The sequence below is a fragment of the Rhodamnia argentea genome, chromosome 1 (assembly GCF_020921035.1).
Source record: "Rhodamnia argentea isolate NSW1041297 chromosome 1, ASM2092103v1, whole genome shotgun sequence".
In the NCBI taxonomy this organism is placed as follows: domain Eukaryota; kingdom Viridiplantae; phylum Streptophyta; class Magnoliopsida; order Myrtales; family Myrtaceae; genus Rhodamnia; species Rhodamnia argentea.
The window spans coordinates 33513637-33528895 of NC_063150.1; the positions used below are offsets into that span (position 1 = coordinate 33513637).

The 15259-nt window shown below is 39.8% G+C and overlaps 1 protein-coding gene across 1 annotated transcript; it reads left to right on the forward strand.

The window, feature by feature from the left end:
• The first annotated feature begins 5532 nt into the window (after positions 1–5532).
• Positions 5533–12472, forward strand: LOC115739011 (agamous-like MADS-box protein MADS4). Its single transcript, XM_030671858.2, has 8 exons — positions 5533–6005; positions 8151–8229; positions 10152–10219; positions 10318–10417; positions 11074–11115; positions 11208–11249; positions 11527–11687; positions 12156–12472. Exons 1-8 carry the CDS (start codon positions 5821–5823, stop codon positions 12232–12234), a joined length of 756 nt encoding a protein of 251 aa, XP_030527718.1. The 5' UTR covers positions 5533–5820; the 3' UTR covers positions 12235–12472.
• The last annotated feature ends 2787 nt before the right edge of the window (positions 12473–15259 follow it).

Here is a 15259-nt window from a genome sequence, read left to right on the forward strand (position 1 = left end):
ATCATTTGTATGCTTCAGATAATAAAGTAAATGACAGGATAAATTTGTAAAGAACATTGTGTTATGTGATTCACCTCTAGCGCGAGACATTATTATACGACCATATCCGACGGTAACCATCCGAAGATGACGTGAAGTCTACCTTCCCCACCATCACTCCATAAGTTGAGAAAAAATATTTTGTTCCCTTCATTCAAGGGAATGCCCCTAAATTTTACTTCTCGAAATTCAGACAAAGCAGTTAAAGGACTTTACTCGGATCCAACTTTACGCAACTTTTGGGCTTGGACAAAATTGTCACCTTTAAGCATAGGATTATGTAAAAAAAAAAACATAGGATTATGTAGGATGGTAGTGTCTCCCCATGCAAATAAAGTCTTAAGTGGCTTCGTATTTAGGATTGTTTCCTCGAAAAGGCGTCAATGAAATTTCTTTGAATATGTCCGAAAAGATGTTCCACCAAAATGGAATCCACACCGAAATATACCTTTTGACTGTATATGGATTAACGTAGGGATCATCAAAAGTCACGAAGGATCATTTGTTGGCTTTGGACAGGACAGTAAATGACAAGATAAATTTGCAAAGAACATTGTGTTCTGTGATGGATTGGGGTATTTCACAAAGAGTACGAGATGGCTATTTTAAAAGTCTACAATTGATGGTTACAAATATTTATGGAATGTAAGGAGATAACTTCACAATCATATTTTCAAAACAAAGAATTCCCTAGTCCTGTCCCTAGTTACAAGAAGTAACAAAATCCTAAATCGGTGGTGATAAGCATAACTACCCAGTAGTTACGTATTATCTAAGTAAAATTCATCTAAAAGAAGTTCATATTCGAAAATATCATTATTTGGCGGTTGCATGTCGATGTCCTTTGACTTTATCCCATCCAAGAGGGTTTTCATCTATAAATGATGTTTAATGTCGATAACTTCCTTGGCGATTTATCGATGCTCTACAAGTTATCAACTATTCTTTTAATCAATGACTTTTGTTGTTCACCAAACTCTGTTGTCATCCGTTAAGTCCATCATTTGCCGATTATAGCAAAATGTCAGTCATTTTTTGGTGTCAACTAACAATTTCAGGGAGGAACGAAACGCGGGGTTGGGCTTCTTGTTACAATCAAAGAGTTGGATGGACCAAAGGAGTTCCGACATTGAATTTGGGTTGCAATTAAACAGCTGCCCTGGCCTCTAGGAGGTCCACGTCATTATCTTAATCCAAGTACTCGGTGTTGTCCCAACGTAAACTGGCAAAACAAGAGAGAACATAGTACAAGGTAAGTGAGAAAACAAAGACAACACGGGGTACCGCGAGTAACTCCTTTGGTCCAACATGAATTGAAAGTTGGGGAGAGTTCCGCTTGTGTGGTTCCTTTGTATCCTCCATCCAATTTACCATTTCCTATGTAATCCTCCTCCTCAAAATTGGAAGAATCCATTCCTATGTTTTTCCACAAAAGTGATTGATGCCCTTTTTCACACGTATGGCCTAATATATCCTACCTGTGTACACCTATCTAAAGGCCCTTCGAACATATTATCTTTGTGGAAGGATAATGACATCGTAAGTACCCGAATTTTTGTCGGTTTTAAAATTAAGTACCTAGGTTTCTTTTCTGTTCGATCAAATCCCTCGACTCTTTTTTCAAATTTGACTCAATGCGAGTCCTCACTTATGTAATTTGTTTTGTCTAATGATTTTGCTAACATGGCTTTGCTGACAGGGCTCGTTTACTTAGCAAAAGTGGAACCTTCAGACACAGGGTCAACTCAGTTGATCTAATAGCTGAAACGGTAGGAAGGAAGGTTCGATCATCAATTCAGAAGCAAGGCTCAAAAGTACAAAGGGGCGAACCCATGCGTCTTCGATCTTTTCTTCGTAGCCGGCGAAACGTTTTTGCTTCGAGATCTCTCTTGGCTCCGTCGCCATCATCGGATCCATCTGCGATCCAGTTTCTGTTGTCATCCCCGGGCCCCACACGGAGACCTGCTCATTTCCGTACGTCTGGACCACACCGCATCGTAACAAAGCCCATGTGGCCCTCCTAACTATCGATGCTGTTTTGCTGGTCCCCACCACCACCCCATCCTCCATGCGTCTCAGAAAATATAAACCAAAACTCGATTTAGAAGTGATGTGTCCATTAGTACGATGTGTTGGATTTTGTCCATACGATGTACGGGAAATCGAGGTTTCTACAGGAATTGCGACATTAGACAAATAAAACATAGCGAGAGAGAAGGGGGGTAATGGACGGCGACTGCCGCCTCCGCTTCCGCCTAGCTGACCGGTCTTTGAATTTTTCCTAGTTCCTTTGGGTTCGAAAACTATGTGTTAAACAAGTACACTGGGAGAGAGAGATCTTGGCAAATGTCACGACTCTGTTCGCAATGAATGGCGAGGTTCATTATAAATCTAGGCGAGGGTTGCTGAAGATGCGAGAGTCGAATGTCACTAGAGATAACAAAGAGTTGTTGTCTGGTTATTGTCACCGTAATCGATACATGAAATGCCTTTTCTTTCCTTCTCTTTTTGGTGCCTAAGAGCGCTCATACATTTCCCTATTTTTCTATTTTTCTGTACAAGGGACATGTTTTGAACAAAAATCCGTTTAGTAAGGAAATTTCATTTTTCTATTTTCAGGGAAAAATTGGCCCATAAATAGATTCAGAATAGAAATGAGAAGTAGAAATTTTCTTTGAACAAAAATGGGAAGTAGAAATTTTCTACTTTTTTTAAAATTTTTGGAAATGAAACGGAAATAAGAATTTTTCTCATTGCTCACTCCCTCTCTCTCACATGCGATCTCCCTCTCTCGCTTGCCTTCTTGCTGCCGGTTGTCGGTGGCCATCCATTGGTCACCATTTGCTGGTCATCGGTCCGTCCGCTAATCAATGCTCGGCGATTATCGGGCCGCTAGCCGCGCCCTCCGTTAGTTGCCTCTCTCATGTCCCGGCCACCGTTCGTCGTCCGCCACCCTCCGCCAGTTGCCTCTCTTGCATCTTGACCGCTGTTCGCCAGTTGCCGGTCACACGTCTATCGTTCACCGACCATTGGTCTTCATCTGCCGATCACTAGTTGCCGGCCTCCGATCATCGGCCGTCATTTGCCGGTCACCCAACCGCAAAAATTTTATATTGTTATCAAACGAATTTCTGTTCCGAGAACAGAAATTTCATATTGTTGTCAAACATGCATTTCTACTCAGAAATTTGTTTAGGGAATAGAAATAGAAAAATCTATTTCTAGCTAGAAATAGAGCTCATTTGCACCCTAAGTGTCTACCTGGTATGCTCGTAATTGTTTCACATGAGTTTGCTTGCTATGATCGGGTTGCAAAAATATTGTAACTTGTATATTTAGTGTTATATGTTTTATAGATGCAATACCTCAAAATTGGATGAGACTACAATTGAAAATTGAAGGAAAAATTACCAAAAAAGTTCTAAACCTATTATAATTATGTCGATTCAGTCCTAATTTTTTTTTTTGTCAATTTAGTCTTAAACCTTTTTGAAATTGTGCCAATTCAGTTTATTTGGCTAATTTGCATTGACAATGGAAAATTTTTAGTAAATTTTAAATTATTAATATTTTTTTCCTTTTTTTTTATTTGTTGGGCTGGAAGCCTTGCCTAGGAGGGCTCGCGGGCCCCCACCCGGGGGCCGGCAAAGGTCGCCGACAGGAGGCTTCCAGCCCAAACCCCAAAAAAAGAAAAAAGAAAAAATGACATAAAATTTATTAAAAAATAATTGACATTTGAAATTTTTTTAAAAATTACTGTGTTAGTGCTAGTGGTGCTACGTTATCACCGGCCGACCAAGTGGACTGAGTTTGGATAATTGCAAGAGGTTGAGGATTCAATCTACAAAAAAAAATAGAACTGAATTGGCACAATTGCAATAAATTTAGGACTTTTTTAGTAATTTCTCCAAAAATTGACTTAATAGATGGGACTTTGTTAAACATTTTGTAAAATAATGTCTTTTCATAGTTGTAAATTCGGAAGAAAACTGTTTTTGCTTCGTTGTTTTGCCAAAATACGAATAATTTAAAATATATTTTCCTAAAAATGATCACTTGTATTACTTGCACATATGAGTGGAAGAAAAACTAAATATTTTCATCATCCACAAAAATATTTAAATATAAATTGTTGTCCGTTATGCAAACGTTTTTCATTGACTAATTATTTTAAGTCATACAAAGGATCTTTTTCGGGAAAAATAATTTTTCAAATCGTTCCTTCGGGAAACAAATGGAGCCAAAGTCTTGTGATATTGGCAAAGCAATACAGGATCCCGTAGTCAATTGGAAATGTGTAAGTAAATTGCTTTCCACAAAAGTCTAAGGTATAGAAAATGGACAAACAATGTCTACATCACAGGCTATGTAACACTTCCCCTTGCGTGGAAAGTTGGTCCTTTCGCGCGCGATATGGGATTTGGACGTAAATAAATCGAGCAGACGACGGGAGACATAAAATATACAAAATAACAAGAAGAATGGGCATGTACACGAAAGGGAGTAACAGGATTTCAACTTTTAACTTGTGCTCAGTATATCATATGAACTATTTTTCCTTATTAATTCAAGCTATCGGGAAGCTAGCGGATATTAAATACGACACGCTACTTATGTTACGCCCCACAACGTCAAACGAGCACGTGCACATTAATCTTTTTCATTGGTAATATCAACCACTTTCCAAACCTTTTTTTCGATAAATAGTACTTGTAATGTAGCCAATAAGTATGCAGCCCTGCTGGTAAAATGATTGAGGGGGGGAGGGGACACTAATATCGCAGGTGCGGGGATCGACTCTCGCTTTAGCAAAGTAAAAGTTAGAGAGATGAGATAAAAAAAAATTGTACGTTATGCCGAATATTAGAAATGTCACTTTTTTTATTCACTTATTGAGAAGCAAAGTTTTAAGTTACGGATGAACACTAAACCGATGGAGTATCTTTTAAAAAAACAATACAATACCTCAGTTAATTTATAATTATTTCTTCCCCTTGGGTCACGTTTAGGGAGATCGTAGGACGATCTCCACCTCTCGTCTTGACACGTGGCACTGACCGGGGACCTTTCGCATTGATCAGGCCAGCCTCTCCGACGTGTTCCTCTCTACTCGTAGCTCACCGTTATCTTTCTCTTCTGATCTCCGTTAGATGTTGTTCGTCTTCCTCAGTCCTCCACCATCCGATCGGACTCTTATTCCCAACTATACGATAAATAGAACCAATCGCATTATATAAATGACAAAAGAATTCATTTTTTTTCTGCCATACTCAACTTGTGAATGAACTCTGCAAATAAACGTTTTGATATGTGATTGATTCGATCTAATAGAACGAGCCTAAGTAACGTTCTATCGCAAATCATCCTTAGCGATTTTCCAAATTCTTACCTTGCAATACATGCCCGAACCAATCCACTAATTAAGGAGGGGAATGCTTTGGGTCTGGTTTATTCGGGTGGTTCTGGTTTCTTAACATTGCAATTGCCCTCAAAGAACCGCCTCATGACAAAAAGTGGAAAGAGGGCTAAATTTTTTTTTGTTGACTTTACAGTGTAGAGGCTTCCTGAGAGAGAGAGAGAGAGAGAGAGAGAGAGAGAGAGAGAGAGAAGGGAGGGGAGAGAGAGACCATGCATAAGTATGGCTAGACACGAGAAGGGTTACAGAACCGAGAGGAGATCTCTTTTGAAGAAGTGAACAAATTTGTGGGATTGTGGGCTGGTGACGAAAACAGCAAAAACAAAAGGAAAGGAAGAAAAAGGGAGGGGGGAGAGGAGGAAAAGATGGGGAGAGGAAGAGTGGAGCTGAAGAGGATCGAGAACAAGATCAACAGGCAAGTGACCTTTGCGAAGAGAAGGAATGGTCTTTTGAAGAAAGCTTACGAGCTTTCCGTGCTTTGCGATGCGGAGGTTGCTCTCATCATCTTCTCCAATAGAGGAAAGCTGTACGAGTTCTGCAGTAGCTCGAGGTATTATCACCAAAACAAGAGCAAATTATTTCGTATAGCCTCCCTCCTAAGCTTAGAAAAAGAAGAAGAAGAAGCAAGGGAAACCAAAGGGAAACCTACCATTTTTTCCCCTCTCTCTCTCTCTCGCTAACTCTATTGGGTCATCTTAGATTCTCCATATGTTGGTTGTTTTGAACCTTTTCTTCTGCTTCTTTTCATTTATTTCAAGGTTGTGTCTTTTGGGGTGGTTCTTGCTTCTTTCAGTCTTCTTTGAAAATTCGAAGGAAATAAAGATGCTGGGTCTTTTTTCCTCTCTTTGATGTCTAGGTTTGGATGTTTTGTTTTTGTTTCCTTTTTGATGAATGTCTCGGCGTTTTCAGAAGGTTGAGTGTTGCTTTGATGTTAGATCTGCAAGAGGGAAACCATGGAAAGAAGCTACTGAGTCTTCTGTGGCTCCTTGTTTTGTGTTCTTCTCTCTTTTCTCTTTTTTTGGGCTAGTTTTTTTTTCCCTTCCTTCTCTCTTTTCCTTCTTTGGCCCATAATTTAATGTAAAACCAGACATTTTTATGGCAAGTCTGTTCAAAGTGCGATCCGATGCACTGCCTTGAAAACAATTCCCAATCTTGAGACTTGGTCATATCCTCAGTATAATCCAATCTTCTTGGTTCCTTGATGGGATCATGAAACGAAGAGCTTTTGAGGATGCTGCTGCGAAGATCTTCTGATCCGGTAAAGCTCCTCAACTCTCAACACCATTTCCGTTCCTCCCATCAAAAGGGTCTCAAGTGAAACTCAAATCGTTGAGAGTGTCTGACTAACTACCCCTCCTTTTCCTCTCTGAATCTGCGGCCACAGAAAAGGAAGCTGGCATTTTTGCAGCAGATTATGAAGATTCATCTTAGCTGAAACCATCTTTCGACCGACCCATTCGATTTTTTGTTTCCTTATTTCCAGAATCTGTTGGATATAGAAGGGTCTCTAGCTTGAGGAAGAGGTTTTGATCTTGTTGGGGCGTTCATATCAAACTTCCCTCTGTTTTTTTTGTGCAGTTTTTCTTTCCTTCGGTAGCAAAGTTTTGACAGACAGAAAAGACATCTTTTTTCCCAAGAGATGTTGCGTTAAATCGATGATTCAAATCTTAAGCAACTGTTCTATTCTGTGTTATCGTTGCCTCTCTTACCGCTGTGTTTTCAAGCCATCTCTCTTTCTCTACTTACTTACATAGATGTTGTGCAATCAATTCGATCGAACATCTAATCCAGACATCAACTTTCTTCCTAGGGTTTGATGTTCCCGAAATTGATGGAAGTCTAGGGTTTCCTCTCTCTCTCTCTCTCTCTCTCTCTCTTCACGTCTCGGTTTGCGGGTGTGATTGAGTGTTTCTTAATGATTCCCGTATGGATTTTCTCAAATGCGATCTCCATCTGCGTGTGATTTTGTGTCTGAGAGTTTTCAAGATGCGTCTTTTAAAACGATTCTTGTTATTATCCACGGGATTGCTCGTCTCCTCATGCAAATTGCCCTTGAGACCGAACTATTCAAATTTCCTGTCTTCTAGCCTTCTTCCTTCTTGGCCAGAAACTATTCAATTACCTGTCTGGTTGTACTTCTTCTTTGTGACTTACACAAGAGATAATATAAAACAAAGCTCACATTTATCTGTGCAACTTAATGAATCCATAATTCATTTATTTGCCTTCTCATTTCGTCGATAAGTGGATTTTCAAGCGATAGCTTCATTGGAAGTTAAACATGGGAGCATCAATAGCCAATGTGATATTTTCAAAGGCTTTCATTAATCTTTCCAAAGTCTTAGTCTTCATGGCTCCTGTTCATGTGCTTTTGTGCTACCTTAGCATAACATCTTCAGAACAATGATTCAGATTAGGTCACTTTCAAAGCGGTTCTGGTACTTTGTGTAAATTGCTCTTAACTTTGATTCACTCATTTTGGACACCCCCAAAGGAGCTTATTATCTTCTCCAGCGACTAGTGAGTGCTTTAAAAGCATTTGAGAATTGTCACCACATATAGGTTGTAGCCCGCATAACTCCATGCTTTTGTTGATCATTTCTTTCTCTATGAAAATGGGAACCGCCACTTAGCCATCAAATGTTCTAGCCTATTCTACTCCTAACTCGTATTTTTCGTGACGGTAATATTGTAGCATGCTCCAGACACTAGAGAGATATCAGAAGTGCAACTATGGAGCCCTGGAGCCGAATGTGTCCGCAAGAGAATCCTTGGTAATGGATAGTACTGCCGATCGTAATATCTCTCTGAACATACTTTAGCTATACTCTATCAGCTAAATCTTCCTATGATTGTCGGTCCCGATCGTCTCAATGCCTCTTTGTGGCTCGTATTAAGTAGGATGCCGAGAAGCTTATGCACACACTCACAAACGTCTGTTCACTTTCTATTATGAATGGTTTATAGTTTGCCAACAAAGTTAAATAAACTTACATCCGTTTACATCGCATTATCTGAAAGTGCACGGTCTCTACTCGACCAATTTGCATGAGTGAGTAAGGAGAAGCGATTGATAGTAACTAGTGATTAGTTTCTCATCTCATGTCGTCTCTCTTTTCACCTTGCTGGTCACAAAAGTTTGGTGTTTTCTCTGTCTTTTACCATATGAGGAGCTATAGTTAATTAACCATATGCATCTGAAGCACAAACATATCATGCCAATGCTGAAAATACAAGCCATAATTGTTTGGATAAATAAGGTCATATGGTGTGGCAAATGCATAACGCAGCGCAACTACTAGTCCTTGATTGAGCTTGACTTGTCTTGCATGCTTGTGGATAGATAGGTATTGAGCGGAAGCAGTTGAAAGGATCTGTGCTGCGGGGAGTTCATGTTTTCTAAAAAATTTGCGGGATCATAGCCGAATGCTTCAAAAGATTAAATTGTTAGAATTTAGACATGATTTAACATTTTAGCACCATAATAGAAAGGAACATATATAGCTTTTTTGTAATGAAGTAAACTCATCATGAACCTGAAGCCAAACTTACAACAAAAATAAATAAAATGAGTAACGATTATGGTTTAGTGGATGTGGTCTTTACAAGTGAAAACGAATGTAAATTTAGGAATATTTGGGTTGGTTAGACAAATGATAAGCAGAAGAGACATAAAAAAAATATAGATGGTTGTGGCACGAGCATAGATGCCCCAGTACCTGGACAATCGATTGTGTTTATACTATAAGAAGATGTAACTTCATGGAAGCAAACATCGTCAGAGTTGTAATGAAATTCAAGTCCAGAGCTTGTCTACCTACGGCGAGTTTCTTTTGCACGAACGAAATAAAAGGCCTGAAGATATTAGGAAATACCTTTTAGTGTAAAAGTGTTATTTTATATTGAATACTTTGATAGCAAAATAGATTGGTTATGGTAAATCAGTGCATTTCAATAGTTGTTGCGGTCGCTTTTCCTTTTGTCTGTGCTGCAGTCTCAGTGGCCACCCCTTGCAAGAAAAAAGAAGGGCTAAATGTGAATTATTAGCCGCATTTTGCTATCATATGATAAACCCTAGTAAGCCAGTAGGCAAGGGATGGTCGTCCAAGCATTCTAATAGCTTGGTCCATATAGCTTTTTTGGATATTATTGATCCTTTAGGAATGTGAACAACAGTTCTGTAAAATGCTTTTCTTTAGGAGCTCCTTAAATAGTTTCTGTGAGAAAGAAATGTTACTGTGACATTGACCATAGTAAGAGCAATTCAGCATCTGCTACTTGTCAATTTGTTTAATCAAAGAGAGGAGGTATCTTCACTCATGATGCGGCGTTGTCTGCAATCTTCTTGAGCCGGGTTTAAACCTCATTGGCTGTTGTACGACCAATCGGGCTTTTATTTATGAAGTTTCTGCATTGAAATTGCCTATAAACTTGGACTGAACGGTGCATATTAATGTCGAGTAACTAAATCTCCGCTTGTGGTGCATGTTTCACTGAATTTGACTGTTGCAATGTGTACGCATGGATATACGCCATGTCTGTCTAGTGAACTTATGTCTATGCAGTACTTACGCCAAAACTGGAATCTGTAGATATGTACTGCATATTTGTTACCAAGAATGAAACTATTGCTTGAACCTTGCGAATGTTATCAGTTTTCTAACTATTATTGGCCTTTCCTTTGGTCCGCACATAGGAGTTAAGCTGTCAGCAGGAATATTTGAGACTTAAGGCTCGTTACGAAGCGCTACAGCGAACTCAAAGGTATTGAAGTTTCCATTGTCCTCTTAATTTAATTTCACCCTTCGCAAGGCGTGGACTTTCCTATATGTTTGGGGTTTATCTGTGTCATGGTGAACTAGGAATCTCATGGGAGAAGAACTCGGCCCGTTAAGCAGCAAAGAGCTCGAGGCCTTGGAGAGACAGTTAGATGCGTCATTGAAGCAGATCAGATCACGAAGAGTACGTAAAATTTTTTCATGAATTTTATCCAAATCACATCCTGAGGTCATTATCATGAATCCAAGTTACCGTGTCAATCACTGCGGTTAATGTTCATCGATCTGTCTAACTTAGTAGCAAACCGAGGTAAAACAAATGGGTGGATCTGCAATCGTTCGACTGTTGCACTCCTAAAACACTGCACTCGTCAAGACAGATTATGCGAGAATTGCAAAAACTGCTTTGAAAAAGTCACTTGGATGACTTAGTTCTAGAGAACAGATATGCTAAGACATGTTCCATTGTGGCTTGTTCTGCTGAGACCTGTTTACCATTGTGCCTGTCGTCAAGATTTCATTGATGATCCAAAAAGAGCCCAAAGCTATTATCTTGCACCTCCCCCTTTAAAGAATTTATCCTACTTTACGAATTTATACCTCTCTAAATTGTCTATTTAACCACGAAAATCAACAAGCTATGTCGTTCGTACTTTCGCTAGCAAATTTGATCCCGTGTTAAGGTTATCGATCTTGTTGTCAGGAGCCACGTCGAGTAGCTATCTCTGTTGATAGGACAAACCACCTCGAAGAAATTAGAGTTTTCGAGGATTTCGCGCAATGAACTTCTTCGACTCTACGTGCATTCGGATTTCTTCACTTTCTTCTTTGATTTTGCAGACTCAGAACATGTTGGATCAGCTGACTGACCTTCAACGTCGGGTGTGTCTTCTTCCCAACTCTCTCTCTCTCTCTTAACTCTTTATTTCATCTCATGGCCAGTCAGTTGTTAACGGCAGAAATTGCCCCCGCAGGAACAGTTGCTCCACGAAGCTAACAAGGCTTTGAACGACCGGGTAGGACTCATCACTCCTATTTTGCATGAACCATTAAAACTTTGATCTGTTCACATCATGTGTGCAAAATTTAAGTTCGAAAAGGATCATGATTCGACGAATCACCTCATCGCCTTGCCTAAATTTGACATTATGATCATATTCGAATCGGATCATAGGTTTGAAGGATCGCCTTCTCATCTCGAGTAAATCGATATCCCGATTTCGTCCCTCTGCATGATTATGGTTCATCGTAACAGAATATGATTTCCGGACTTTTGGGTGATGGGCTTTTCAGTTGATGGAAGGATACCAAGTGAATGCGCTCCAGTTAAACCAACATGCCGAGGAAGTCGGAGGATACGGTCATCAGCTGCCGTTGCCACCGCCGCCGCTTCCTCAGCCTCACAGTGAAGCCTTTTTTCATCCCTTGGAATGCGAACCCACTTTGCAAATGGGGTAAGTAATGCTTAGACAAGCCAATCATCATCATGTTTTACTACTGATCACTCCTCGTTTTGGTTCTGATGAGTTCCAAGTAGTAACTTGTGTAGGGTAGACAATTGGAAATTTTTGATGGGCTTGAGCCCATCTCATGTTTTAGTATTCACGACCCACAATTGCATTCATATGTGGTATTGGATAGAAATTGGGTTTGGGTTTGTCTTGAAATTTATCTAGATGAAGGATTGGACTGGAATGGATTTGATGGGCTTGAGCTCATGTTGTGCTTTACCCAAGCCCAATCCATGTCAAGACAAGCAAAAAAGTGTACGGCTACATATGCCAAAGCTGAGCTCACGTTTTAGCGTTGTCCGAGGAGATTAGTTTTGCCTGCCTAGGTGGTGCCTGACGAAAATCCTCAGTTCTAACTGTTGCTCTATCCGTTAATCTTGGGTGCCTTTTCTTTGGAACGATGGATTGCAGATACCATCCCGATCCGGGGTCGTCTGTTTTAATTGGAGGACCGAGCACAAATAACTTCATGCCCGGATGGTTGCCTTGAAGGCGGCGAGGCAAATGAGCCCTTTGTATCGATTCTGGCCACAAGAACCGGTGTCATTTTGTCTATTGTCCGATAAACATGCCGGATCGATAATGCTGTTAGTAACTTTAATTGTGTTGGACCTTAGGAGCTGTGTAACCCTAAATGCTTTTGGTCGTTTGTTTGCTAAAGCATTGGATTGGTACTTTCAATTGGCTTTTGAGTCAATGGGGAACAAGAGGAAGATCTTTGCTTTGGCTGCTCTCGGAGTATCACGTCACTTCATTAATTGATCCGACCAATCTTTTGAGGGCCTAATCGGATCGAATTGTTTTTTTTTTTTTTTTTGGGTCAAAGATCGAATTGGGTTGAAATGCCTTTTTTTTTTTTGGGTCAAGAACATAACGAATGGACGAACGGAAAGCATCAAAGTGAACACAAGAATATTGTTTGTCTCGAAATGATGGGTGATTCTCTTATGCGAAGAAATGGGTAGTCCTCTTAGCCAAGTGGCCTTAGCGGAGGAAATGCCAGGTTTTCTAAATTGGACTGGAAGTAGCGGTAAGAAAAATATATAAGTTATATTTGTTTTTATTTTATTTGACATTCATTTATATATACTATCTTTTTAATTGGATTGATTGTTCGTAGGTACGAAGAAAAACTATTTTCGAAAAATCATTTCTTGACCTACGATGTTCGGATGAAGGAAAGGTAATCGATCTACGTAAAATGTTTACCGTGGACTAAAAACAAAAAAGTTTAGATTGAGGAAAAATGACTACCACTTCTAGCAAGAAAGAAAACACTTTCCCTTAGCCACCAAGCAAATATTTCGCAAAAATTAAGTGATTTGAAAAATATTTTCCTAAAAATAATCGTTCATATCTCTTGAAATAAGCAATCAATGAAAATTATATTCATTATTGGCAGTAATTTATGTGCAAGTATTTTCGTGTATAAAGAAAATATTTTTCGTTTATTTATTTTTGTAAACAATACAGTCGATTATTTACATTAATTTTCAAATCATTCATTTCTCATTAAACAAACGCACCGTCATGACGAAGGAAAATGCCTTTCGGAAGTCATTTTCCGAAAAGATGTTTTTCACTTTTCAAGATAGGGAATTTGGCCGTAAATAGTTTTCCGTTGATAAATCGTTTTCGGTAAACCAAATGCATGAAAGTCCCAGAAAACTCTCCCTCAGAGTCCGCCCCTAAAAAGTCTGATATGCGCTCGACATACACTACTCTTTTTGACCGTACAGTTGAATGAAACTCATCCCCGCTCGCCTGATGTGTTGCCACCCGCCCGCTACTTGGCCGTTCTCCCTCGGTCAATACAGCGCATGGCACCCATGAAACCCCACACCTTTGAAAAAAAAAAAAAGACAAACCCACAAAACTGTCATAGTCTTCATTCGAAAGTCCTCCACTGAAACGTTTTATTAGCGGATAAAACCGGATCATCCATAACGAGAAAGTAAGACAGCGATTCCTCTGCCTCTCTACCTGTCCTGCGGATCAGAAATCACTTGACCCAGACCGTCGTCAGCAGGTGCTTCGGACGGCGACACGTGGAGTCGTAATCCATCACCGTGCCCGTGCATCCATCGGCGGGATTTCTGAGGCGTTCCTAATCCCCCCAGTCCAATTGTTTTTTAACGAAGAGCACGTTATGACTCATGTTTGGGCGAACAAAAAATTTATTGTTTGTTGCCGAAAATGAAAGTTTGTAATAAATTCCGTTGGTCGTGTTTGGTCAAGAGCTCGTTTAATATCACCACGGCTGTACTATAATTATGTATTAAAAGTTGTGAAGCCATTATTAACCAGTGTCTTAACTCGGTTACGACAATTACTGAGGGTTTACTTTAGTAGCCACCCTTCTCACTTGAAAAGGGAGAGATGGGGATTAGGGGGAGGTTGGGGTGGAAACGCGTCTAGACCTGTCAAAGGGTGGATCGGGTTGGGTCATAAATGGTCCGATCCAAACCGACTCATTAATTCATTTATGACACATTTATGCGTAGTGCAAATTCCTTGACACATACCCAATTCGATCCATTCTCAACTCATACCCGACCCGATCCATATTACTAAAACACTTCTATATTTAATCCAATCTAAGAAAAATTACTTCTTATAAATTTTTGAAAAATTTTTATAACTAAATGATTGTGGACAAATTTTATATTTTTTTAATTTAAAAAATATGAATTTTCTCATTTATCTGAATTTTATCTGATTTGTTTTTCTTCTAAGATCGGCAAGGCTGGCAAAAATATATAAAAAGTTGTATTTTTTACATTTTTTTATCATGTTTCCTTGTGGATATGAACATGAAATAATCTAATCTCGGATCAGAGGTTTTTGAATCGGGTCTTGCCATGGGATCGACGAGATTAGTAGCTAAAATTATCAAAGATCATTTCGAAAGAGTGAACCGGGAATTTATTCATTCCTCGAAAACTAGCTGAAGAGGATGTTTTATTATTGCCACCCGAAACAACAATGCATGGAAAAGTTAATTTGTGTCGGAACGAAGAGAGAAGATGAGAGAGCATCGCGATGTGGTCGACCTCACGCGTTGGCTTGGGCCAATTGGTTGAAGTTCACCGGCGCTACAAAGCTCGGGTCCCCGGTGAACGGAGTAATAACGGTTTTATGGGTCGCGTAGTCGGTCGAATGGAACAGGTCCCAGAGTGATAGCCGTGGTTCGAGCACATGTTGAGGCTATCATTGGTAAAGCACGACTTCTTCGTATAGACCAATGCGACCATGCAATAAATCAGCGGGCGACGAGGCGGGTGGTGGGGGCAGGTGATCGGCAATTGGGTGGCGGCGGCCCGCCTCTCGCAGGGTCGGCCGATGTGCGTAAGAAAAAAGAAAGAAAAAAAGTAAAAGGAAAAAAAAGGATAAAGACATTTTAAATGGGTTGTCTTAAGTGGATTGTACGAGTTCATAATAGACCTATTTATAACCCACTTATTTTGACCTTTTTATTTTGTGACCCATTATGCTGATCTTCTAAGTTTGTTATA

Coding starts and splice junctions, on each gene's coding strand:
- LOC115739011 (XM_030671858.2), top strand. CDS start 5,821: ATGGGGAGAGGAAGAGTGGAGCTGAAGAGGATCGAGAACAAGATCAAC. Junction 8,230..10,151: donor TGTCCGCAAGAGAATCCTTG/GTAATGGATAGT, acceptor GTCCGCACATAG/GAGTTAAGCTGTCAGCAGGA. Junction 11,688..12,155: donor GAACCCACTTTGCAAATGGG/GTAAGTAATGCT, acceptor GATGGATTGCAG/ATACCATCCCGATCCGGGGT.